The sequence below is a fragment of the Aethalodelphis obliquidens genome, unplaced genomic scaffold, assembly GCF_003676395.1.
Source record: "Aethalodelphis obliquidens isolate GAN/ISIS:26980383/991018 unplaced genomic scaffold, ASM367639v1 scaffold40, whole genome shotgun sequence".
Taxonomy (NCBI): domain Eukaryota; kingdom Metazoa; phylum Chordata; class Mammalia; order Artiodactyla; family Delphinidae; genus Aethalodelphis; species Aethalodelphis obliquidens.
Window position 1 is genome coordinate 670,772 of NW_020837984.1, and position 27,937 is coordinate 698,708.

Genomic DNA, 27,937 nt, shown 5'->3' on the forward strand with positions numbered 1-27,937 from the left:
TTAACCAGATTGGAACCCAACGGGCCTGGGCATCTCCACTGGCTCCCTTGTCTGGAGAAGTCTAGCCCTATGGGCTCCTTCATCCCGTAAGTAGTACTGCAGTGGATTTGGCCAGAGGTCCTCTTTGATAATCTCAGCAATCCTGTCAGACTCTGGAAGGCTGTGGTCTGAAAACCAGGCAAAGAAGCTGCACATGAGGTCTTGGTTCCTAGGAAGAAAGGCCTGGGGTTCATGGCCCGGGTGCCATATGATCGGAGTGGAAAGAAACACCACGTGCCCCAAGGATCTGACCTCGTATTCCTTCACAATCCAGTTGTTTCTTCGAAAGAATTATGGGTTTCTTCGAAAGAAGAACTTGAACTTGCGCCCCATCCTAGGATGTCTGAGTTCCTTCACCTTATAATTCGCTACATACCTGAACATCTCTGCACCTCTGCCTCTAATCAGGGCAGATAGCTGTGGGTGGTTCCGAACAGTAGTGACTCAGAAGCCCAGGATGTACCACCACTGTACGTAGTGTTAACGCATGCGCCCAAAATTGCGCCCGAACTGGAGGAAGGCCCAGTCAGCCTGAGGGTGTGCAGTTCCAGCTGGATGGCTTCTAGGGGATTCAGGTGGAGACCCTCACTCTGGGCCGGGGCCTTGCCTCGTCCTTCACCTCGTTTACCCCTCTGTGCTTCTCCACCACTTCCATTTCCTCAGCCACTGGCTTTTCCTCCACTTCAACCCTCTCCTCCTCGTCCACTGCTTCTGAGAAGATGGTGCCCCTTTCAGTCCTCGCTTCCGCGGCCTTTGCCCCAGTCATCATCAGCTCAGACTCCGACCGATCTGTGCCACAGGTTTCTAGGGCCTTCTCCCCACCAGTTTCACGCTGAAAGCCATTTTTCAGGCTGCTGTCTGCTGCCGCAGAGGCAGAGGCTGCTTCCACACCCTCCCCGGGTGGCACGACCTCCTCCCGCCCTGCTTCGGTCGCGACCCCCAGCGACTGGGATCTGGGGAGTAGGCCCGCAGCCCGTGGGGCCCTGGGGGTGCGCCCCCCTCCACCGGAAGCTGGGGCGGTGGGAGTGCTTTGATCTCCAAGCTGCCCTCACTCGTCTCCACCATCACCTGCATCATCTTGCTTTCTTCTAGAAGCTTCTGGCACTGCTGTGGGTCCAGGTCGCCCAGGACATGGTCGGGAGTAGTGAGGTTGCGGGTTTGGGGGAGAGGGATCCCCTGGGCCCCATTAGGGTCGCTTATGTTGGTAGCAGCCTGACCAGCTGTTTGTTGGCATCTGTTTTCCTAATCAAAGACTTACTCATGCAAACCAGCCTATTGCGCAGCCCACCCTTCAATTTCCCGATACTCGCCTCTCAGTCTCTAGGCACCTGCTCTCGGTCTCATAGAGTCTATTTTTGTGGCTTCTGCCATCCTTTTTATTCGGATTATTCTGGTGTATGTGTGATGGTGTTACACGGTGGTTTTAATTTGCATTTACCCAGTGTCTAAGAAATTGGGAAGCTTTTCATGTGGTTTTGATTTTGCCATTTGGATATTCTCTTTCTGTGAAGTATCCGAGTCTTCTCCCCATTGCGTGTTCTATATTTTTCATGTTGATTTGTAGGAATGCATTATGCGTGCTAGACACGAGTCCTTTTTCAGATCTGTGTATTGCAAATATCCTCTCCCTCCGTGAGTTGCTTTTTCACTATCTTAATGATGCCTTTTAGTGAACAAAAGTTTTGAATCTTCATATATTCCAATTTATCATTTTCCCCTTTAGATTAGTGCTTTTTGTGTCCTGTTTAAGAAATCTTGCCTTTCTAACATCGTTCACATTTATATCTGCAATCCATTTGGAGTTGCTTTTTGTGAATGGTGTGAGGGGAGTCAAGATTCATTTTTCCTCCCATATGATTATCTGATTGACCAAGCAGTATTTATTGAAGAGACCATCCTTTCCCCATGCATAGGTTTTTAGATGTTTCCATTAAAAGTGACGTATGTCACTGGCCGGAGCTAGTCAGATGGCCTTGCCTAGCTTCAAGGGGTCAGGGAAATATAATCCTCCCCTGAGACTGGAAGGTGAAGGAAACTGGAAATATTGGTGAGCACTGTATCGCTTACTCATCACAGACTGTAACTTGAGTAGTGTGTACAAGACCAGTAGAGTTAACCAAAGAAAGTAGAGAAGAGGTAATGATGAATAGAAGAGGAGAAATTAATGAAAGACAATAGAGAGTATCAAGCAAAGATTAATAATAAAAGGAGAGAGAATAAACAATATTTGGAAGGAAAAATACAGTCACAGTAGTGATTTAAGGAAATATAAGAGAACATGTTGGACAGACTTGTGCCAGTACATTTTCTTTTCTTTTTTTAAAAAATTTTTATTGGAGTATAGTTGATTTACAATGTTGTGTTAGTTTCAGGTGTACAGCAAAGTGAATCAGTTATATATATATATATATATATATATATATATATCCCCTTTTTTCTTTTTAGATTATTTTCCCATATAGGCCATTACAGAGTATTGAGTAGAGTTCTTCCCTCTTGGAGTTTCTAGCAGAGGAGAAAGACAATAAATAATAATGATAAAAAGTAAACAAAACATATTAGAAAGTGATAAGTGCTATGGATAAAACAATAGGTAGAGGTGAGTAAGGGGATTGAGAGTCCTGGGGGTAGGGAGTGGGAAGCAGATTGTAGTTTTAAATAGGGTAAGCAGAGGAAACTTCATTGAAAAGATAAAATTTTGGCAAAGATTCAAATAAGATGAGGGATTTAGCTAAGTGGATATTCTGAAGAAGAGCATTCTAGGAAGAGAGAAGAGCTAAGCAGAGGCCCTAGGACAGGAGCATGCTTAGGATGTTCAAGGAATAAAAAGGAGATCAGTGTGACTGGAACAAGGTGAGTGAGAGAGGCCAGATCAAGTAGGATCTTACATGATATTGTAAGAAGTTTGGCTTTTATTCGTAGTGAAATGGGAAACCACTACAGGATTTTGAACAGAGGACTCAAAATGTGATTCATGTTTTGCATGGATCACTCTGGCTCCTGGGTGAAGAATAGACTGGGGCCAGTGGTAGATGCAGGGAGATCTTTTAGGAGTCTATCAAAGTAATACGGGTGAAAGATGATATTTCTTAGACCAGGTGGTAGCAGTGGAGGTGGATAGTGGTTACAGTATGGTGGTAGAGCCAGCATGATTTCATAGTGAATTGGATGCGGGGTATAAGAGAAGGAAAGAAGTCAAGGATGACTCTGTGGATTTTGACCTGAGCAGCTGATAGGATGGAGTTGCCAGAAGCAGAGATAGGGAAGGTTATGAGAGAGCAGACCTTTGCAGGAAAATCAGAAGTTTGCTTTTGGACATGTTAAGTTTGAGATGACTGTTGGACAACAGGGTTGAGATACCAAGTGGGTATTAGGAGTTTGGAGCACAGGAGAGGTCTGGGATGGGGATACATATTTGGAAATAATCAGCATACATGATATTTAAAGCTGTAGTTAGAGCTTGCTGAAATCACCAAGGATGTGAGCAGCGATAGATCAAGCCCTGAGGCCTCCAAAATTACAAGGTCAGGGAGAAGAGGAAGAACCAGTAAGAGACTAAGGAGAGACCAGTGAAGTAGGAGGGAATCTGAAAATGTGCAGTAGGCTGAAAGCCAAATGTATAAAGGAAAGTGTTCAACTGTGTGACGTGGTGCTGATAGGCCAGGTAAAACGAGAGTTGACCAATGGATTTTACAACAAAAGTGATGGAGGTCAGAATAGGTTTTAAAGGGAATGGGAGGAAGGAAATTGGAGACAGTGAATATTGATAATTCTGTTGAGGAATTTGCCAAAAAGGGAAATAAATGGAGTCATCACTTGACAAGACCACTTTTAGAGGAGTGGTAGGGTGACAGCTTGACTGTAATGGGTTTAAGAGAAAATCCATAAGGGAGAAATTGAAAATAGCAAGTATATACGACTCTTGCCATTTTGCTCCAAAGAAATGGGATGGTGGCTGGTGGGGAGAGTGGGTCAAAGAAAACATCTTTAAAATGGGAGAAAAAGAAGTATATGTGCATGTTGTTGCGAATGATTCAGCAGGGGGCAAAAATTAATAATGTAGGAGAGAGAAAGGAGAATCATTGGAGGGATGTCCTTGAATAGGTGAAAGCAGATGGAATCTAGTGCCTATGTAGCGGGGAAGGAGTCAGCCTTTAATAGGAGCATGACAAGTTCACCTATGGGAACCAGAAGGCAAAGTATGAGGGTGTAGTTGCTGGTTGGTGGGTAGAAGTGATGATGGAGTCTATGAAATTCTCTTCTCTTTGCTTCAGTGTTCTCGGTAAAGGAGAAAGCAAGATTCAACTCAAGTGAGAGAGAGAGAATGAGGCGGTGGGAGTCTGGGGAGAGAGGGGTAGGAAATAGTTTTCTAGAGAATCAAAGAGTGACTGGATTACGACATATGGTATGATTGTCACACAGCATTAAGATCATGAATTTGAAGTGAGGCACATCGGCATGGTTGTGAATTTCTCTTCAGCCACATTCATTTACAGGTGCAGCATGAGTAAGCAGAGTTGGATTTAGTCAGAGCTGAAGCAAGAAGGGCAAGAGAATGATTATAATCTTGATCTTAGAATCCAAGCTAGAGGAGTAAAGGACGTATAGGGATGGGGGACAGTGAAAAGGTGGCCTGATCAATGGATTGGAAGACCTAGGGAATTGAAGGGTCCCTGGGTTTAAGTACCAGAGTGAGCTAGAAGGATGAGAGATAGTGGTCTGAGAGTGGACTGCAGGGAATTGGTTAGAACCCTACTCCTCCATCCAACTTGGGCTCCAATGAGGCATATTGAGGACGAGGTCATTGCAGGGGAGGAGGTTAGTGTACCAGGAGGCCTGGGTGGGAAGGATCACCTGTGTGTATATTGAAATCACTGAAAGATAAGATGAGAAAGAAGTGAGAATAAGCCAGGAGCTAAAATCCTTGAGAAATGAGGGAGAAATGACATGAGAATAGCAAGAATGCAGGGTATTAGGTGATTTAAACTGATGCCAGGAGATTTAAAGCTGGGTCTGTATTCTAGGGCCAAAGTTAATTATATAACACCACCTCCTTTGGCTAAATTAGTTAGTCAAAAGGCAGACAAGTTTAGAATTTGATATTACTTAATGTCACAGAGCCTGTATTTTATTATTTTTTTCTTTCTCAAAGTGTGCAGAAGAAAGTCACACATATGTTAGCTGATCAAAAACAAGGAATGTATATGTTTTTGAAAATTGGAAAGTGAGTAGTAGATAACACTTTTTGAGTTCAGTGCGAAATGTTATTCTCTTTTGGGGTCTTTCATTCTGCTTGTGCCCTAGAGTATGGACTAGAAACTACTGAGAAGAACAAAATACGATTTTAACTTTGGGCTTGAAACATTCTGGCTATAAAAGTGTTTTAAGGGGAGTAAGGAGAGCTAATACAAAATCTCAGAAATATCTAGTCAACCAGAGGCAGAAAGAGGGAAGGGGGAGGGAGAGAAAGAGAAAGAAAAAGGAAAGAAAAGAAGAAATGTGAGTAAAGAAAGAAGATGGCTTTGGGGGAAGAGTACAGTTTAGCCACAAATCTGCACATCACAGAATTGTGAACGTTTAAATTCTCTGGGAAACAGAAACAGCACGATGTTTTAAAAGCTAAACTTAATATAAGATGAATGAAGAGAGCCTGTGAATTGTATAGTTTTATTTTTCTTTGACTCCTCAAATATCATTCAGTTCTTACTTGTTTTGAAAGGAATCTCTCATTCTTGGCCTAAATTCTTTAAACAAGTGTGTTTGTTTGGTGACTTAGCATACAGAAATATTGTTCTTTGGGCTAGGCCACCCAGTTTAGAAAGCTGAGGGCCTCTGTACTTAAGACTCAAAAGAATGTTGGTAGACAAGAGAAGGAGATGTACACTTTGTTAATTTCCTCTGTTTCCCATAGACCATTAAGCTGTGTTTGCAAAGGAAATGGTAAAAAAGAAGCTTTGAGTGATTAACCAAGCAGCTTTATAGCTGCAGTCATCTCTATTGCCTCTTAGAAATAGCATATAAATATAGAAGTAGGGAGAAAATATTTGAGTTACCAGGGTGTGGGTAATGAGTTACTCTGGTAAAGTTAATAATTATGATTTAATCATTTTCTACCACTACAGCACTCATAGAGAGCAAATATACATTATTGTGCCTAATAAAACTGTTAAGAGGCTGAGGTCTGTGTAGGGTGGGGGGTAGTGCCAGGTGACAGGGGTGACCAAATCAGCCAGGGATACACAGAGCCATCACAAAAATTCAAAATATAGGTCAAAACACTAAGTAAAATGTTCGTAATATCTAAATGTTAAACATACATAATCATTCTACCCTAATTGAGATAAAATTAATTTTTAAAAATAATGAAATTGATACTGTAGCAAATGAATAAAATTCAGTTAATCATGAAAAATCGAAATAATATTATTGGATCTTTTAAAAAATAGTGTGATCTTAAAAAACAAAGTTCATTGATGGTGTCATCATTGCCGTATGAGCATAGTTTGGGGTCAGAAATTTCCAGCAGCTTTAAAAACTCAGGCTCTACATTAGTAGCAGAACGGTGAACAGAGTTTTGCTCTAATTCTTAGTATTTTCTTCTTAGCTGTCATTTTAAAATAATTTCTCTTTTTGATCTTTTTTTCTTTAGAAACAGGAATATTTTTATGTTTTAGCACATTACACCCTCACTGCACCCTATGAACTAGCAGGTAGGGAAACTGAGGCACAGAAATAATAAGTAATTTGCTCATGGACACATAGAAAATCGCAAAGTCAAGAAATGAACCCAGATAATCAGACTCCGAAGCTCTTCCTGTTAAACACTGCAGGGTACACTCTGAGCCTTTCTCAGCCTCAATTCTCTCGTCTATAAAATATGGTCTATAATTCTTATTTCTCATGGTGGTTGCAACAATTAAATAAGATGTGGAGCTTGGGCAGGGGAGATGTTCTTTATCTGCTTCTGTATTGCTGTCTTTATCTGTTTCTGTATTGTTTGATTTGTTATAATGAGCATGAATTATTCATGTATTTTTAATCAGGAAAAAAAATGTTAAGGCCTATAAGAGTGCCTGGCACAGAGAGGCACCCAATAAAGTCATTATTATGTCTGAGAGCAAAGTCAGAGTTTCCATTTGAATCAACAGGGATTTGTCATCTCTGGAAGCTTGGGTGCAAAGGGAAGAAATAAGATAGGGGAACAGCTAGAAGAGAATCCAGGGTAGAGGTTTTTACTTGCCAGTGAGAGGGGCTTGTTCATCTTAAAGTGAGGGTGGGAACCATTGGGAGGGAGAGCGCACTGGTTTAGGCAAGTGGGAATTAACCAATGGAGCAAAATTCCAAGGAATTTGGGGTTTGGGGAGTCCTAGAACTTTGGATGAATTAACTTATTTTGCAGAAGATTAACAGTGACTTGTTAGTCAATAAGGCCCATTTTCTAAGGTAACAAAAAATATCTATCATTTTGGAAAATGAGAAAGGAATTAAAAGAACTCTGGTTTTCTTTACTTATCTGCCTGGTTCTGGGGGTATGAGAATAGGTTTTCTGAAGAGGAGCCATCAGTTTATTTTTCCATTTGTGGATTACAATGGTAAAACGATTGTTGGCAAAAGAACATCTTTTCAAGCGGCTTCCCTTGGTGTAGGTCAGAGGGGCAACAAGAGGAGTTATTTCTGCAGCTGGAAAAAAGGTTCAGAGCTGTCTTCCTGGAGACAGCTCCCATTTCAGAGTCTAAAATAGATTTGAATTACTGTGCTATTGGGGAATCGGGGCCTATTCATTCTAAGCACATCTGTTGGTAACTGTTGAAATTCAAATAAATTCAAATAAAGTCCAAGTAATGCTCGTTTTACACTTATCGATTTCAAGGAGTGTTAAAAAACACATATACAGAAAACCTACACTCCAGTCACTGACACTGCCTAAGACACAACATGGAAAGCCTTGATTTTCTGCCAACCATAGTTCCTTTGAACCTGAGCCACCACATTTTAATTCCTTTAAAATGCTCCTTCCTCCCTACCTGAACTTTTCAACTGAGATTCATTTTCATTTCAAAAGTTTAAATATGAACTATATCAAACAGTTCTGTAGTTTGATTTTGATCATTCCACAGCCTTCAGTAGTGAAATGAGGAGGTTAGACTATTAAACTCATAAAGCCAGGATTGAATAAATGCATTTTTCTCTTTGTCTCCTCTCCAGTTTTAGTAAATAAAAAATTTCAGTTAGGTGCTGTGATTAAGGAAACTTGGTATATCTATTTATTTATATATGACTCCAGTCCATAAAGGATTCAAGGCATCTTTAAGCAGGCAAACACAGGACAGAAGAATAAGGGAAATTCCTTTTTTTCAATTAAGCCATGACTCTCTTATAAGGAAATTTGATCTATCAAATGTATAGAAAGAAATAGAACCATTTTAAGGTTGTGAGTTTAAATTTTTTTCTTAATAGTTAAAATTTTGAATAGCGTTTCAAGTACCATATTTATGTCATTACCTTGGAGTTTACAGTGTTACAAGTAGATACCACACCAAGTACATTACATGAATTATCTCCTTTAGTTTAAACCTCGTAATTACCCTATGAAGTAGTGTTATTTCCATCTTATAGATAAAAGTATCCAAGGCCTACAAATAAATAATTTGCCCAAAGTCACATAACGAGTCAGGATTCAAATCCATGTCTGTTATTCTGAGTTATTAACTCCTAATCTAAATTATGCCTTATACATGGGAGGCGGTGAAAGAGAAGATCAAAGACCATAAAAGTAAATAGAAATATATTAGAAATTACAGAAAAGAAATTTACATGTAAAAGGAGACATTTGTCTAAATCCAGGCAAACTTTTACAGAAAGTATTATGGTAAAAGTAAAGCATCAGGAAGGAAGAAGACAAACATGGTACCAACAGCCCAGAACAGGGCTCCACAGACAAAGGTGTGGCAAAATCACACGCTCAGTTCTCAAGGTGTGTGCTTGCCTTCTCTAGTGCCTTTGGGAAATGTGAGTGCTCTCTGTAAGGTTCTGGAGGGTGAAAGATCCTTACTCTAGGAAACTTCATAACTTACCAGCTGACACTAATATTTCTGGTTTCTTCTAACTCTTTGCTTTCATCTGTATGTTGAAAAATACAATCAATGTTAGAGTCTGTTGTTTAATAACTAGTATTGTTCAACTGCTAGTATAGCGGTTTCCTGCTTCCTTCCCAATCTTATTTACAGAAAAAATATCATCCATGATTCCACTATTCTTTGTCAATAGTGATTTTCATTTTTGCCTTATTTTGATGTGCATAAGTAGAATTATTATTTGGCTCCCTTCCACCATTAAATAATAACATTTTTTCAGTTTTCATAATTATAATTCTGAGGGCTATATAATAGTCTACTGAATTGATATAGTATAATTATATTGGGCATTTTTTTGTTTGTTTCCAGTATTTTGCTATTATAAATATCCTTCCAAGAACTGATTAATGTATATAATTTAATTGTATTTCTTCATAAGTGAATTGTATGTTTATATCCTTTGACCATTTATCTCTTGAGGTTTTAAAATTTGTGAAAATTTGAGTTAGTTCTTTACGTAGTATATATACACTACTTTTCTACGATGATCAATACAAAGGTTTCCCAATTATGTTTCCCTTCTTTTAATTTTGTTAGTTGTTTATGTTACAACCATTTTTTTACTTGATGTTTTTGAGCTATTTATTTTTTCCTTTGTGATTTTCATTACTGCCCTGAGCTTTACAAAGATACTATGCCTCTAAAGATTTCATTAATATTTGATTTTTTTTTCTCATAGCTTTGCTAAGAATTAAAGCAAATATTTACTCTTTAATCCACTAGAGGCTTATTCTGGTAATGTGGTATAAGAGCTGATCTAAATCACTTTTTGTTTTGTTTTGTGTTTGTTCACCAGTTACCCTGGCAATTATTAGAGTTTAATTAGGCAATTATTAAATAGAATTAGGCAGTTATTAAATAAATATTATTTTCCTTAATTTTATGATAGTTATATAATATATTACATTTATTTCTATATGTCCCGCACTTCTGTATTTTCATCATTTAATTAATATACTTTGTTTTAGGGTTTCCTGGGAACTAGATCAGCATCATAACTTGTGGTTTCTTTGTTAGTGTAGAATTTTAATATTTAACAAATAGTAAATTTACTTGGTGAAATTCATTTTCCTATATGATAACTGTATATATCTCAATTTGTTCATCTTGTTTTATATATTCTAATACACCTTTATAGTTTTATTTACATATAGCTCATAAGTCTTTATAATTTTCTTTATAACTGTCATGGACAATTCTGTTAAGTTTATCCATCCCCTCTTTTTTTTTTTTGAATGGAATTTCTTTCCTTTGTATTACGTTATTGAGCTGGTGGTTACCAGGATAAAGAAAGCCCCTAATTATGGTAAATTCATTATAAACCCGGTCACTTTGATAAACTCATGGGCTAATAAATTTAAACAGATTTCTTAGGATTTTTATACATGCAATGCTTTCTGCAAATAATCACAGTTTTCCCTCTCCCTTTAGTGTATCATTCTATTGGCACAAAGCAAATACCCACTAAATGGCAGTTGCCCTTTGTGTATTAAAAAGAATATTAGGTGAGTCAGGAAAATTGAATCCTACTGTCAGCTCCTCAACTAAGAAAGCCATCTATAAAGCACCTTCTGTGGGTCAGGCACCATGCTAGGCACTTTACATAGTCCATCTTGCCTAAGGCTTAGAGTAAGCCTACAGAGTATATATACTATTAAATATCATAGGTAAGGGAACTGATAGGTAAGTTTAGCAGGTATAGAAGCCAAGGCTGGCCCATGCTAGGCCCCCAATAGCAATAAAAAATGGAACACGGAAGTGTCTAACTGTGGCAGTCTGTGCGTGAAAGGCCATGGGCCGATGGCTCTGGAGTCCTTGACCTGGCAGGTTTCTTCATTCCCTGGGGACAGCACTGACCACTGAACTTTGGCCAAGGGTCTGAGGAACTAGGGAGGCACGGAGAAGCTGCATCAGCTCACTTTCATCCTTATCTTGTACATACGCTTCACAATTCCTGCTTCCGGGTCACGCAGTAAACGTGAGTGAAAGCAGTCCTGAAGGAAGTCTGTGTTCCCCTTCTCACCAGCCTTTCAACCCAGATCAGCCTTTTGAGGTCTGGCTTAGCTCAGTGGGTTAAGTAATTTGTCCAAGATTACCAGTGAGTGATGGGTAATTGGCTTGCTCCACAGCCAGTGGTCTTGTAGTGTGGTTTGGGCAGGTCATTTCACCTCTCTGCTATAATTCCCTCATCTGTATGATGAAAGAGTCAGATAAATAATCCAGTTCTGACAGGCAGACTGTTGGTGAATACACCTTACACACTTCTTCAAGACTGCAAATTCCTCACAGACTATACTTTCCACGTTCTTGAATCACTCATATTACTTTGCACATAACAAATGCTCAATGAATATTTGTTGATGCAGAATGAACGAATGAATTGATCAATCAATTGAAGAAAATAGTCTTAATGTTTTTCTTTTCTTTTTTAAAAAAAAATATTTATTTATTTAATTTGGCTGCACTGGAACTTAGTTGCGGCATGCGGAACCTAGTACCCCCGACCAGGGATTGAACCCAGGCCCCCTGCCTTGGGAGCACGGAGTCTTACCCACTGGACCACCAGGGAAGTCCCTCTTGATGCTTTTCTCACAAGACATTTTCAATGCTAGAACACAGGATCCTGCAGGGGCCCCTAAAATCTCATTTCACATTTCAATTGTGGAATCTTCTATAAAGATAGCATTTGTCATGAGCCTTTTTATAAGAAAATGCTTAGCAGGGGTCAGCTTGTTTTCATCTGAAAAGAATAAAGAATTGAGGTTAGGAAAGCAGGAAGCCTAGAAAGGAGCCAGGTTTGGAGCTGTGGTAGGTAGACTTTCCTCTAACAAAGCTGTTTCGGCTGTTTTTATCTTTGTGCTGCTGTTCTAGCAACACTATGACAAAACTGTGACTATTCAAACTTAATAAAACTAGAGCCTGTCCAAAATCAATTCTGAGTAAATGATGAACTGTGGGGAGCATACCTTAACACCTCTGTTTGGGCATGCTGTAGAAAACTACCAAATCTTATGTCCTGTCTATAATTTAAACACACAATGTTTTAAATGCACCCTTAGAAGATCTAATAAAATTACTTGCATATTATTTAATAGTGTGTTCTCTTTTTATGCCAAAAAAATCCAAAGGAAGCTACCCAGCCCTCAGGAGGCATAGAATCTGTGGATTTTGTAATTTCTGATTTTGAACTTAAAATCTCATTGAAGTCACTAGTTAATATTTCTAAATCTTTATATCTGAAAACTTCTGAGCATATATCCCAACAACCTTCCTGCCCCCTCCGCCATCCCCAGCCAAAGCGGGGAGGGAGGGAAGACCCGTACTGCCAATAGTTACAAAGGTTATTTCTGGAATAAAAACAAGGATTTGCAGCATGCACGAGTGTCTGGTTTTGTCTCTTGAGCTTTATGAAGACCAGCATCATATTGAGACTATAAAATTATTGTTCTCTGAAACTAAAAGAAAAATCTAGGAAAATTAAGCATTTTTGTTGAAAATGACTGAAATGTCAAATTTTTTAAACTAAGTTGTTATATAAAAGGAAGCATACGGAGGAAAAGCTATAAGGAGTCAAACTGTTTTTTATGAGCCACAGTATTTGCAGGAAAAGAAAACATGACAGAGACCACACCAGTTTCTCTAACATGGATACAAAGGAGAATCACGTCATCAAAGCAGCAGGTTTGTGCTGCCACAGTAAAGATCATCGGTGGCGCTTTCCATATCCTTTAACTAAACCAAAATACCTGCATTCAGTTGCAACCTGAGAAACAGGCAATAAAGTCACAAATGTCTTTACTTTTAAAAAATATTTTTACCACTTTGTAATAGTGTTTAGTTTTATTGTCCCAGAACAGGAAAAGGAAAACATCATGTTGATTAAATTTTGGCAATAACTTACTCATTATGGGCATAATTTTTACATCGTCAATGTTATTTCAGTTTGCAAGAAGAGGTACAGGGCTCGGTTACAGAAAATATCATGGCAACCTGAACTGAGATGGTCCTGAATTCTCTAGACTGTTTCAGGTTTCCTAATATTAAAGTTCTGTGCAAGGTAAGGTATGAAAGAAGAAAAAAAACCTCATCTAAACAAGCTTGCTCTTAATAAATACACTAATAAAGTTTATTTTGACCTTGAGTTAAAATGATCCAGCTCTACTGGATGACTCTGATGGGGCTGCTCTTTTGTATTTATTCAAGTTAAATTTCAGATAAGCCCTTGAATTGTGTGAGCTCAACTATATTCTCTAAAAGAGAGCCAGACTAATGTGAACCTGAATCCAAGTGTACTTTTCCAGTAACATCTGACTAGTTGGATCTCATCTGTCGTGTTATCTCACTATGTCACACTCCCAACCACAGGAAACTGAGGACTAGCTCTCACTAGGAGAAACTGATAGCTCTCAGAGTGTGGAGCAGCTTTGTAGGTATTTAACAATCCTCCTCCTAAGGAATACCAAGCCCTGAGAAATGATTAAGCAGATTTATAGAATCTAACATATTAAGCGAAATCCATTTAGGAGAATTTGGAATGTCAGCACGTGCTGTCTTATGATGAACATCCAAGCCCTGCCTGGTTTGCCTAATAGAGTATTTATAAGGAAAAAGTAAGTTCCACTTTAATGTGATTTCTTATTAGTTAATATTTAGTCAAACAATAAAATGCAACATTAAGCATATCCCTAACTATATTTAGTATAGTAGTTTACACAGCAATTGCTATGGGTTCTATATTTATGTATCATACATCTTTTTCTGGAAAAAAATTGAAGCTGGCTTAAATAGCTTACATGTTTGCCCTTTCTATCGTTAGGAGAAATTCCTTTAAAGAAATTATAAATGCCCTAGGTATACTCTTTTTAATATTTACTCCCTCTAATCATCCTCTGTGTGCACCTTGATTATTCATTCAGAAATACAGCTAGGTTCTCATCTTTTCAGAAAAAAATCCACATCCTTAGCAAGCTGTACAAGACCCTTCACCATCTAGCCATGGCCCCGGTAATCCATTTTCATCTGTAAGAATCTCCCACTCACAATGTCTGGTGTCTCCATGTTGTTAGTTCGGATATTTCAGCCACTATTTTCCTTTGTTAATAACACCTCATAAATATGTTAGTCTAACAGTTTTCAATATTATAAAACTTATTTACACACGGGGGAAAATCACTTCTTGCATTACCACATTGGAGTTACTAAACCATTGAAAAGACTTATACCATTGGTAAAATATTACGTAGTATTTAACTCTGGATGTCATTACCTCCCCACAAGAGAAATTGCCAATAAAATTTCAACATTCATTGTAATGACTTTGACTTCGATCACAAAAGCCAAGTTTTATATTTCGACCTGTGTTCAGATTTTTCTTTCCCATAGGGAAGAGAAAAAAAAGAAGAAATGTTTTATTCCCTTAGGCATCTTTCAAACTCGTTCATAATCTTTTATTAATTTAAAATTGATACATATTTATTGGAGAATTTTGAAAATAATTTGAAAATAAGCAAAGAAAAAAACGAAAGAAAGGAAACTACCCATATTTCAGGAGATACCCACTATTACCACTTTTTATGTCTTTCAAATATTTTTCTGTCAGTATATTTTTTTTTTACAAAACTGAGGTCATACTATATACTGCAAAACTATACTGTTTTGCAACTTGCTTTTAAAAAACTTAATACCATATATGTTTTAAATTTTTATTTATTTTTTGGCTGCGTTGGGTCTTTGTTGCTGCACACGGGCTTTCTCTAGTTGTGGCGAGCAGGGGCTACTCTTCGTTGTGGTGCGCGGGTTTCTCATTGTGGTGGCTTCTCTTGTTGCGGAGCACGGGCTCTAGGCGCACAGGCTTTGGTAGTTGTGGCACATGGGCTCAGTAGTTGTGGCGGCTCACGGGCTTAGTTGCTCCATGGCATGTGGGATCTTCCCGGAACAGGGCTCAAACCCGTGTCCCCTGCATTGGCAGGCGGATTCTTAACCACTGTGCCACCAGAGCAGTCCCTAGAAAACTTAATACCATATTAAAAATTTCTTTATTGGTAAAAATTCATCTTCATAATTTTAACAGCTATCATTCCTTTATCTGGAAATACAGTAACTTATTTAACCAGTTCCCAATTATTGGACATTTAAATTGCCTGAACTATTTTCCTGTTACATACAATACAATGTACATCCTTGAGGCAAAATCTTTACGTACATCCTCAATGATACTTTAGGATAAGTTTTTAGGAGTAGAATCACTGTCTCATTTTTAAAAATAATTTTTATTGTAGTATAGTTGATTTACAATGTTGTGTTAGTTTCTGCTCTACAGCAAAGTGAATAAGTTATACATATACATATATCTACTCTTTTTAAGATTCTTGTCCCATATAGGTTATTACAGAGAATTGAGTAGAGTTCCCTGTTCTATACAGTAGGTCCTTATTAGTTATCTATTTTATATATAGTAGTGTATATATATCAATCCCAGTCTCCCAGTTTATCCCCCCTTTCCCCCCCATAACCATCAGTCTGTTTTCTACATCTGTGACTCTATTTCTGTTTTGTAAATAAGTTCATTTGTAGCATAATTTTTTAGATTCCACATGTAAGCGATGTCATATGGTATTTGTCTTTCTCTGTCTGACTTACTTCACTCAGTATGACAATCTCTAGGTCCATCTGTGTGCTGCAAATGGCATTATTTCATTCTTTTTTATGGTTGAGTAATATTCCATTGTATATATGTACCACATCTTCTTTATCCATTTCTCTGCTGATTGACATTTAGGTTGCTTCCATGTCTTGGCTATTGTACGTAGTGCTGCAATGAACATTGCAGTGCATGTATCTTTTCGAATTATGGTTTTCTCCGGATATATGCCCAGGAGTGGTATTGCTGGGTCATATAGTATTTCTATATTTAGTTTTATTTTTATTATTATTATTTTTTTTTGGCGGTACGCGGGCCTCTCAGTGTTGTGGCCTCTCCCATTGCGGACACACAGGCTCAGCGGCCATGGCTCACGCGCCCAGCCGCTCCATGGCATGTGGGATCCTCCCGGGCACAAACCCGCGTCCCCCGCATCGGCAGGCGGACTCTCAACCACTGCGCCACCAGGGAAGCCCTATATTTAGTTTTTTAAGGAACCGCCATACTATTCTCCATAATGGTTGTACCAATTTACATTTCCACCAACATTGTAGGAGTGTTCCCTTTTCTCCACATCTTCTCCAGCATTTATTGTTTATAGATTTTTTGATGATGGCCAATCTGACCAGTGTGAGGCTGAATCACATTTTATTTATCTAATTAGGCAATGCATGATAGATGTACAAAAATTCAAAAGGAACAATAGGATATTCAGTGAAAAATAAGCCTTCCTCCTTGCCTTTCCTCCAGATATTCTTCTCCCTCCTGGAAGGCAGCTACTTTTAGTAGTTTTCATTTATTTTTGCAGAAATATTTCACGCATTTATACGCTTTTACATATAAATCCTTCAGTGTACATATTAAGAAATTGGTAAAATGGTTTCAATAGTGATATTTGCTTTATAATTTTATATGCTAGATAATCATAGGCACAAAACTTTCTACAATAAAGCAACATTGAGTTATTTCAGTTCTGTATTATCCCTTAATTTAGATTATACTTTTATATAATAATATGTCATTTATCAACTACCGTTAGTATTTTTATCTTCATGGTACACTTTTAAAACTTTTTATTATAGAAGGTTTCAAACACACCTGAAAGTAGAATAATACAATGAAGCCCCAAGTATCCAACTAGTATGCACATTTTAAGTCTTTTAATAAACAGTGCCAAATTTTTCTCTATAAAAGTTTTTTACCGATTTATGCTCCTATCTACATGAGATTTATATTATCTTCATTTTTGTACTGTTGAATTTTACAGCTGCTGCATCCAATGTTATAGGTATATGTTTTTAAGTAAGAGTAATTCGGTGGCAGGGATGGAAAGTGATAGGAAAAATAAGGCATAGTAACTTTTGTTGCAATAGGACAATAGCTTTAATCTAGCACAGTAATGCCAGTCAACTTAGTGTCGCTTCCTGGTTCAGTGTGTTTGGAAGAATGATGAGAACAGATGCAGGATCTGTGGGGAAAAGTGCTAGGATTGATTAACAATGTCTACTACAGGGAAAGCGGGGAGGACTGTTGGCACTCGAGTCATATAGTTTGCTGATTCTGCTTTAGCTTATGAGCACAGCAGCATGCTTTTGTATCATTCTTTTGCTTAGTAGCCATAAAACCCAATTTGGCTTATTAAAAGGTGATGAGACATTTCTGTGTACCTACAGATTCCCCAATGCCTGCTGTCATATTGACAGGTTTTCTTAAAAATAAGTTGCTCTTTTTTTTTTTTGGCTGCATTGGGTCCTTGTTGCTGCACGTGGGCTTTCTCTAGTTGTGGCGAGCAGGGGCTACTCTTCGTTGTGGTGCACGGGTCTCTCATTGCGGTGGCTTCTCTTGTTGTGGAGCATGGGCTCTAGGCGCGCGGGCTTCAGTAGTTGTGGCGCATAGGCTCAGTAGTTGTGGCTCACGAGTTGCTCCGTGGCATGTGGGATCTTCCCGGACCAGAGATCGAACCCTGCATTGGCAGGCGGATTCTCAACCACTGCACCACCAGGGAAGCCCCATACGTTGCTCTTTTGAAATGAACTCAGTGATGTTGGAACAGACGTAAAGAGCACGCTGCTGCACCATCATTAGGGGAGCAAGTGCAGGGGTTGTATTGTTAGAAGCAGGAAAGGATGACATTTGTCCAGTCACACAGCTTTACCTGGCTCCAAGCAGGAGCATGGATTTGTTGAAGTCTGTGGTGTGGTTTGTGGTCATGGAACAGAGAAGCTAACTGACCCACAGTGAATCAAACCCCAAATCTTATCATTTTAAATTCCATGTTCCCATTTACTGAGCTAACCAGCCACAACAACAGTAAACTAAAAACCAACATAAAGTATATCAAGTATTTGAGAACTGCTTTTTCATAAACCAATGGATTGGTAAATCTGGAAGGCATCTTGGAGATCATTTAGATCAGGCTTTGGCAAACTACATCCCAAGGGCCAAATACAGCCCACTGCCTGTTTTTGTAATTAGAGTTGTATTGTAATATAGCCAGGTCCGTCGGTTTACATATTGTCCGTGGCTGCTTTTGCACTACAACAGCAGAGCTGAATAGTTGTGACAGACTATACTGACCACAAAGCCTGAAATATTTATTATCTAGCCCTTTATAGAAAAAAATTGGCAACCTCTTATTTAAACCAAACTTTTCATTTTAGAGATGTGGAGATTGGGAATCAAGTAGGTAACTTGAGAAAACAGCTGGCAGAATTCCCCAAATCCCCAACATCAGGATCCAGAGCTATCATCTCTTAAGATTTTGGTAAGATAGAGAGCATTTTTACATCTTCTGGAAGCCCTACTCTACCTACTCTTAGGCAGGGCATCACTCCCTTCTCCACTGCCTTTCAGGCTTACGCAATGAAGACAATGAGAACGCCCTCCTCTACTCATACAACACCTCACACGTTCCTTAATCATTGCATTTATCGTGCGGAATTGTAATCATTTGCTCTTCCCACTAAATTCTGAGTTCGTCGGAGGCAGGGACCATGCCATATTTGTCTTTGTAGCCCAGGTTACAGAATAGATATCTAATAACTATGTGCTCAGTGGCTGGCATTTGCCACTTCATCTTCTGTGGCTATTTTAAGGTAAACTTCAACTATTGTGAAGATAAAATGCAAACATTGTGATTTATAATTTTCTATTCCTGACCAACACCCCCCACTGAGATCCATCAATAGGAGATGTCCAGGGCCAAATACTATGGATAGAAGGCAAAAGTCTCAAATATTTTCATTGTATTTGCTAAGAAATGGCCTCAGAGCCAGTCTTGACCTATATTCCTGGCAAACGGACAAGAGGCTGATGTAGATCAAGGGCAATGAGGATGCAAAAGAGATGAAAGATGTTTAGAATCAATGGGACATTATGGTTGATTGACTGTGCACAGATGTTGACTGTCAGAGACTCTCTAGATTCTGTCAAATTTCAGAATGCAGGAGGAAGAGCACAGTGGACGAGGGAGGTGTGAGTGGGAAGAGGTATAGGGTGTGGGTGGAGGTAGATACGGTACAATCAAGTGGGGAGATTCAGTGGACAGTGGATTATATCAATCTGGAACTTTCATGCTAAGTCTAGGTTTAGATGAAATCATTCAAAGAGTAGATAGAGATTAAGAGAGGAGATTAGGAGCAGAAACCCAGAGATCACCAAAGTAAGGACTGAACACAGTAAGAGGAACTCCCACTGAGAAGGAACCCCTGGAGACGTAGGAGGAAGACAAAAGGTGGTGTCCTAGAAGCCTAGGTGGAGAGGAGAAATGCCAAGTAAAACTATTTCGAGGGGAAAAAAAATATATGATGCTTTGGATTTAGTGATTTGGAGGTGTCTGATAACCTTTTGTCTATCCGATCAATCCTTTCACACACTGGCAACTGGAAATATTTTGGAAGGAAAGGAAAACTTTTCTTATATGTCAGTCCCTAAAAGTATAAAGCTGGTAGGAAAGATGATGTGCTTTTACACAAATTTGTTCAACAACTACCTTTTCCGGAATATGTGTATCAAATGAGGATTTATACTTCCATTATCTCAGGCTTTTAATAAGTTCTAATAAAAACCCATTTGTGCTGTTCAGATTATACTCTCCCAATGGGTGATTTGTCATCATCTGATATTTTATGCTGATTTGAGTACTTTTATATGATGGGCCTAAAATAAAACAAAACCTTCTCAATACATAAAATCATGTCCAAATGGGAGTTGTCTTGAGCTAGAATATCTAAAATCTTTTTTAAAAGGTTAAAAAGCAATGCTTATTTAGTGTATGGTAACAGTCAATAAGTATTTATTGAATGAATGTGTAAATAAATAAATGGTATATTCTCCTATAATTTTTCAACTATATATTGTGGTGATTTTAAAACAAGTCCACAAATCCTTTGACACTCCTCTCACTAAAAGCGGGGTCTAATTCCCATCCCCCTGAATAGGGACCAATTTTACTGACTGGCTTTTAACAGATAGAATGCAGTGGACCTGACCCTGAGAGTCTTCCAAGACTAGGTTAGAATAGACAGCCCTCTTCCGCCTGGCTGGCTCGTTCTCTTGGACCCTGTGACTTTGGGCCCTTGAGCTGACAGACGTGTACGAAGTCTAGCTACCCTGAAGCCACCATGCTGGAAAGAGCACATAGGCATGGAGAGAGTTGTCTGAGGAGCCTCAGCTGTTCGCAACCCCAGGTGACTGAGTTTTCCCAGGATCACCTGCCACACCTCTGAGTGACTGAGCCGTCCAGTTATTCCATTCCTCAGCCTTCGAGCCACCCTCTGCAGCATGCATGGCAGGGATGAGTTCTCCCCGCTAAGCTCTGTCCACATTGTAGACTTGTAAGCAGGATAAATATTGTTTAAGTCTCTAGGTTTGAGGGTAGCAACCACAGTAATGGGAACATTCCCTAATTAGAACATTGGCTATATGTTGCCATGAGATTCTTATTGCTTGATCGCCATGGAGAACATTATGATCCTTTAACACATTCCCATTCTGGCTAATTCTCTCTGTGGCGAGGGGGCATTCTTGCAGTCACCTACTACTCCAGTAGCCACTGGGTAGAACAGCCTTCACTTCCTTTACCTTTCCTAAATCTAAGGGAAAATATCAGAAATGTTGCCTTCTAACACTGAAACACGTAAAATCACCTCTTTCAAAGCAAACTGCCTTAAGATGGGGTTTGTGTACATGATATGATAAGTGATAGGTTTTTCCTTGTCTCTGCCCTAAAAACAAGGACGTACTGGAATATGTTTCAGTATAATCGGAGAGTATCCTCAGGACAGGAACAAAGTAACTGTAAAGAAAACCACAGCCTCATTAACCTGTGTGAGGCAGTGATGTGGTAAGTGAAAAATGGTGGGTGGTGTAGAGTTTTTTAAAGGTGATCGATACCACCATTTCAGTGTTTTCTAGGGAAGAAGGTTTTATCATTATATATTTTCTAGGCCACAATATGCCTAAACTGGAGAAAGAACAATCTATTGTAATTCTGTCTCATTAGCGTGCTTCCCCAATTGGAAAATTCTTGTACAGATGGATGATATATTTGACAAATAGAGCACCCAATATAAATGAATACATGGTATTGTATTTTTCTAAATTGATCCCCTATGAATTTGGTTAGTATGCATTTGTTCCCCTGAACTTGATCACTTCAGAGAAAGCTTTTAATATCAATTTCCTAGACCACTGAAGACCACTGGCATCTCCACCAATGTAATGATGCCTCATAGGACTCTATAGGAAGCTGCTAGCTAGTTTCTTTCTTTCTTTGATGTAAGTTTAGCTATAGCAGGAAATGGTGTGTGATTAGAAGAGGCTCCCAAACATAAGTCCTCATCTGGATGACTGCCAGATCAAATAGTACTTTCTAGACCCAGTGTCAGGGAGTCTGGTTTCTTCTGCAGCAGGACCCATCTTCTGGCTTTAGCTTCATGGTTATAACTTCTGAGACCTCAGGCCTCTAATTCTATTCAAATGTAAACATACCACTCTGGTGAGTTTAGATTTACATGCCTAGTTTGAATGGCCTCATCTGCAAGTCATTTGGAAAACTAAATATAACAGTCATTTACTATATAAGTAGCTTTCAATTCAAAAGAGGGCGATGTAATTAATTAAACTGCATTCTGATTATAGTACTACACATTCTTTAATCATTTTATTAATCGCTTCAGAGAAATCAAGCAATTTTAAAATGCAATATTAAAATTATATAGAATTTTACCTTAGAAGAGGGGGAATCATTACATCTGTCAACTTCTTCCATTAAATCCTTTTCTTTCTTCTCCCTTTTAGCCTCTAATCCTTCCCTCTTTCACTTTGTCACCTCCCACTAGACAGGTAACTTGGATATACAGATGATGTCCTTTTATTTGTCTAAGATTAATCCAGCTGTTAATAAATTTGATTTTTTTATGAAAATACAACAGTTTTAAGTCATCCTACGAGGATATACAATTTAAATTTGTTATCAGGGTGACACCGCTTATGAGCTGAAATGGCCTTCTTACCTCCTATCATGAACCTCCCTATGAACTGAGTCACATGCTTACACTTAAAGATAAAACACCCTCCTAGGGGAAAACAAGAATGGAAAAATAATTTTTTTTTTTAACCCTGGGAAGTTCAAAAAGATAAGCCATTTCCCTGAGACATCTCCATAAAGAAGAGTTTCACTATTTGATTTTCTGTTAGATATTTAAAGGTATTCGGAAAGCCCCCATCTTCAGGGTTAACATGTAAGTGCAGTAAGCTCTGTCACAGACGATCCCTTTAAAACGCAGCCCAACAGTCTTCCATTAACATTTAATTTTTCTGATTTTCCACCTATCAAATCTCCTGCTTGATCAGTGCTGCTTAGCTGCCACTGAGGCAGCTAAGAGGCAGGGTCATTAGCTGCCTCTCCATTCTACCTTTGAACTATTCTTTCGATTCAGTTCCGCACAAATTATTTCAAAGTGACTGTCAGGGAGAGCTTTGTGAGTTCGTCTTTAAAGTCAGTGCAGGCACCTCTCGGCTAGGCTTCCACGAGGCTGGCGGGCCTGGGAGAGCCGAGGCCCCAGCTCCTCCAGCAGCCGCAGCAAAGCGCTGCCCGCGGCGCTCCATCAGCACCACGCTCGCTGGAGGCTGCAGCCGGGTGGGTGCCTGCAGCGCCCACCCCGCGCTCAGCGGAGCATCCAGCCCGAAGCTGCCCTTGCCTGGCGGTGGCGGCTGAGAGTTCTCTGTCCGGTTGTTCAAGGTCCGGGTCAGGACGGCGGCCACGGAGACGGCTGCCCTGTAGATACACGTTTTTGTGACCTCAGAACGATGCGTGTCTCTCTAATGGAACAGGTATCTAGCAAAGTCGGTTGTAAAACAAAACTCTATAAATAAATCTCCATATCCCTGTCCAATAATTTCCTTTATAAAAATCAAGGACACAGCATCAAGGAGAAAAAGAAAAAAGCAAAACACAATCCTCACAGCTTTACATGTTTAAACCTCACTTTGTTCCCAACATGACTTAAAGTGATTTGTAAGGCTATGTAAAACTGTAACAAGAGAGTGTACATTTACAAGTGGAAAAGGATAAAAAACAAGGGTGGAGACATAAAATAGAGCCAGGAACTAGGCTTTAAAAAATGTCTGAAATAATGGCCTCTGCTCTGGGCGGGTCACAGTTTGGCTCTAAATTATCTAGTAGCCCTTTGTCAGCTAATGGCATCACCCCAACAATTCAATTTGCTTATGAGCATTTTGGGGGAGGTGGGGAGAGAGGTCAGGGTGAGGGGTGAAAATACAGGCGAGTCTGGCCAACTCCCTTCTCATCTGGCTCCATGTAGGAGTAGATTTTAACATATCAGGAACAGAAAACATCCTAGACCGTGTGTCCTTAAAGCAATCCTCCTCGACTATTGTTCTTCTGAGGCAAGGCGCTTGTAAATACTGGAAGGCACTGAATTCAGAGCAGAGGTAGGCTTGGCCTGCCAAAAACAACCTTCAAGTTGTGTAAAGCTGCTGTGTCTCTCCTCTCCTCCAGTCAGACAGCTCAAGAGATTGATCTGTTCTTGCTGTCTTCATTTCTTCACTTCCCCCTCACTCCTAAAACCATTCTAATCCGGATTCTACCCCCACCACGTCACTGAATCTGATCTTGCAAAGGTCTCCAAAGTGTTCTTCAGTTCATCTTTTATTTGGGTCTCAGGAGCATTTGGAAGTTGACGTCTCTCTCCTTCTTAAAAATATTCTTTGTACTTAGTTTTCCTAATGTTGCAGGAAGGGGAATCCCTTTCAGGGTCCAAGAGTGGGCCCTTGTCTAATACTGGGAAATGAATTGCCTGAGGAAACACACATGCTGACAAAGCAAGAGACTTTATTGGCAAGGGGCACCTGGGCAGAGAGCAGCAGCGTAAGGGAACCCAGGAGAACTGCTCTGCCACCTGGCTCACAGTCTCAAGTTTTATGGTAATGGGGTTAGTTTCCCAGTTGTCTCTGGCCAATCATCTTGCTTGGCCCATAATTGGTCTGACTCAGGGTCTTTCCTGGTGGCATGCGCATCTCTCAGACAAGATGGGTTCCAGCGAGAAGGATTCTGGGTGGTTGGTAGGATATATTATTGGCTGACGTCTCCTCCCTCCTTTTGGCCCCTCCCAGATTCTCCCAGTTAGTTTTTCGTGACAGCACCACATTCCTTATCAGGACCTCCTGTTGTGAGACAACTCATGCAAGTGGTTATCATCATGCCTGGCCAAGGCGGACCGTTTCCATCAACAGTTCCCTAACACTAACACCACACTTCGTGGTTATTTCCCTCTTCTCTGGTCATTCCTTCTACCTCTCCTCCATTTGCTTCTCTTTTCCACCTGACCCTTCAATGTTGGTGTTCCTTGGGTTTCTGTTCTAGTGCTGAAAAGAACTCCAGATCTGAGAGAGTTCACGAAAGTATTGCTGTCATACAGACCAGCGAAAATAATACTTCTCATCTTTTGTATCCCATAGTGTAGAGTTTCATGAAGTTCTTGTTAACAGAATAGCAGTGGTAGACGTGGTATGTTGCCTTGCTCAACCTCTGTTCCAAATGCCTTCTGGTGCCTTTCCTTTACTGCAGACTCTGGAGAGCTAGGAGCTACGTTTCTCAGACTCCCTTGCAGCTAGAGTTTCAAATGTGATTTTGGTTTCATCAGTCAGAAGTCCTCGTGTGAAATTTGAATTTGGAACTGAACTGGGTGGGGAGAGAAGCAGCGGGATCTGAGTCAACCGTTTAGCAGGTGAGGATCTAGCAAACATTACGAGGCTCTGGAGCCAACAATTCTGGTAGGGGCTTAATGACTCCTGGACTGCAGTTGGGGTAGTGGGTTCATAAATGCAGTGATTTTGGTGGCAGCCTCCTGACTTCTAGCAGCTCCCTTAATGGGCCTATCAGGAAAAAAAAAATTGTCCAAGGTTTGGAAATGGAGATTAGGGGCTGTCTTTCAGGGAAGTGCTGGGTATTGTCTAGTGGAGCTTTATAGAATTTTCAGATGCTACACAAATGTGCACTTGATTGATTTTGTTGACCAGGTTATTTTACAACTCTGTAAGGTAGAAAGTTACTTGTAACAAACTACAGAAATGCAAACACTTCTTGTCCATAGAAAAGCAAATTAGTTTTTCTCTGATAGATATACAATCAGCTTTTGCCCTGAAAAAAAGATAATCCCAAACATTACTTTTTCATTGCCCTAGGAGTACACTAATATAGGAGCCACTAGCCACATGTGGCCGTTGAGCACTTTAATGTGGCATGCTTGAACTGAGATGTGTTGTAAGTGTAAGATACACACAGATTTCAAAGACTCAATATAAAAGTGTGTAAAATAGCATGTTCATTTTATTTATTGTTTATATAGATTATATCTTAATATTTTGGATATATTGGACTAAATATTTGTTAAAATTAATTTACGTATTTTTTACTTTTAATGTGGGTCCTAGAAAATGTTTAATTATACATGAGGCTCACATTACAAGGCTGTTGGACAGTGCTGCCTTATAGAATTTTAACCAATTTTGCATCTATTAGCAAGTTGAGTTCAGCATTCCTGATTGTATGCATGAATATATACGTGTAATATATATACGTGTAATATAAATTCTCCTTTGAACCAGACGTAACATCTTCTATGTTCCCTCATTAATTAATGTGTTGAATAGAAATCTTTGACACATATCATATTGTATTTGCATGAGAATCACAGTTTTAACATTTTATACTTTAGCAGCCAATTCTACAGAGTTGCTCCAACAGGCCCATCCAAATCTGTTCTTCCAGCCCTTCCAGTGATTTTGTAAGGACCTACTTCGCTATATTAAATTCCATTGTAAAATAGCTAAGGTGGTTTTCATTACCTGCTACTGTACCCTGTCTGATACAATAGCTAAAAATTATTGAGTGCTTACTATTCTCTAGATATTGTGTAAAATGCTTTACACAGATTCTTTTGTTTAATCTTCATAACAACTCTCTGGGGTAGGCTATATACCCTCCCTTTTTTTTTTTACAGATGAGGCACTGAGAGTTTAAGAAAGTTGCCCAAGATGACCAGTTAAGAAGTGGTAACTGGATTCACATCCAAGCAGAATGACCCAAAAGTCCATTCCATTACCACTGTGCTGCCAGCATTTATTTTCTTTCTACAAAATGAAACAGAAGAGCATATCTGTCACTTTGTTGACCTGGAAACTGTGGTGTGGCAGAGAAGCTAGAGGTTTCAATCATGCCTTCACTTCTTCTGCCTTCTCTGCATCCAGGCCCTTGATTCAGATTGGCTGGTTCTCAGAATCTCAGACATAGCTCATGCCTGGGTAGTTCTTCCAGACTCTCCCCCAGATGAGGAGGTTGAGTGACATGCTATTTCCCACTGCAGCTGAGAAGCAGCTCCACCAAGAACAAGAGGTTTTACTAGTGTAATTGCATTCAAGTGTGTGACTTGGAGGCTCACAGAGCTTGCTAAGCAGGCTGTCCATCATCTTTGGCAAAGGTAGAGAACAATTACGCTATAATAACTGCTTTTAAGGGCCTGCCGGGTGTCAGACATCGCATTAGGCAATTTATATACCTTCTCTTTAATCCTTTCAATAACTCAGTGAAGTGAGTATTATCCTATTTTAAAGATGAGGAATCTGGTCTCAGCTTAATTATGGATATCCTAGGATTCCCTTTATAATCACTGAACTCTTCACTAATCGTGGGCTACATATCTAACAGAAACTTTAGACATTATATCAAAATACGTTCAGGGGCTTCCCTGGTGGTGCAGTGGTTGAGAGTCCACCTGCCAATGCAGGGGACACGGGTTCGTGCCCCGGTCTGGGAAGATCCCACATGCCGCGGAGTGGCTGGGCCCATGAGCCATGGCTGCTGAGCCTGTGCGTCCGGAGCCTGTGCTCTGCAACGGGAGAGGCCACAACAGTGAGAGGCCCGCGTACCGCAAAAAAAAGAAAAGTTCAAATGCTTGTATTGATAATGAAGAAGTATATGATATTATTTGTCCACATGTAACTAAATAAGGAAACTTGCTAAAGAAAGAATAGGAAAAATATTATATGCTATTCTTTCATTATTAATGCTAATTTGAAAGCTTGAAATGAGCAGACAACTCAATATTTTCCAACATGCATCACGTTAGCTTTTAATTCATTAGCTGTCTTTTCCTACTGTTTGCTTTCTTGCTGTGGTCTACATTTTATACTGGTGCTACAGAGCTATGTGAAAGGATTATGCTGCCCCACTTTAGTCCCAGGAAATAGAACTGCTATGAATTATTAATAGTATTGGCTTTCTAATGCTTTAATTTCACCTCTTTGTTTCAGAGAAGGATATTAGTTAAATGGGATTTTTTTTTTTTTTTTTTTTACCACTCCAGGAGCTTACTACCTTTTGTAGGAAATGCTGACTTGAGTTATAGAAAATATGGTCTTATGTTGATTTCCACCTCTACCTGTGATGGATCCTCCAACCATTCCACTCCTCTGTATCCTTGCTTAGTGATAGGTTAATAGGGACGTTTTCAAACTGTGCTCTTCAGAGCCCTTGGGATTCCCCAGTGGTTCTCGAGGTGCAGCTGGCAGAGAGAAAGGCCTGGGGGGAAGGTTCTGCACC

The 27,937-nt window shown here is 39.6% G+C and overlaps 2 protein-coding genes across 2 annotated transcripts in view; one reads left to right on the forward strand and one right to left on the reverse strand.

Annotated features, from left to right (window-relative positions):
- On the reverse strand, positions 1 to 26,873 carry TSPYL6 (TSPY like 6). Its single transcript, XM_027131629.1, is given in 6 exon segments — positions 1 to 581; positions 584 to 631; positions 634 to 1,050; positions 1,092 to 1,281; positions 22,828 to 23,136; positions 26,832 to 26,873. Coding segments are annotated over 6 exon segments (1,587 nt in total).
- ACYP2 (acylphosphatase 2) overlaps positions 1 to 27,937 on the forward strand; it is a 175,189-nt gene that overhangs the window by 137,571 nt on the left and 9,681 nt on the right. The window lies entirely within an intron of this gene.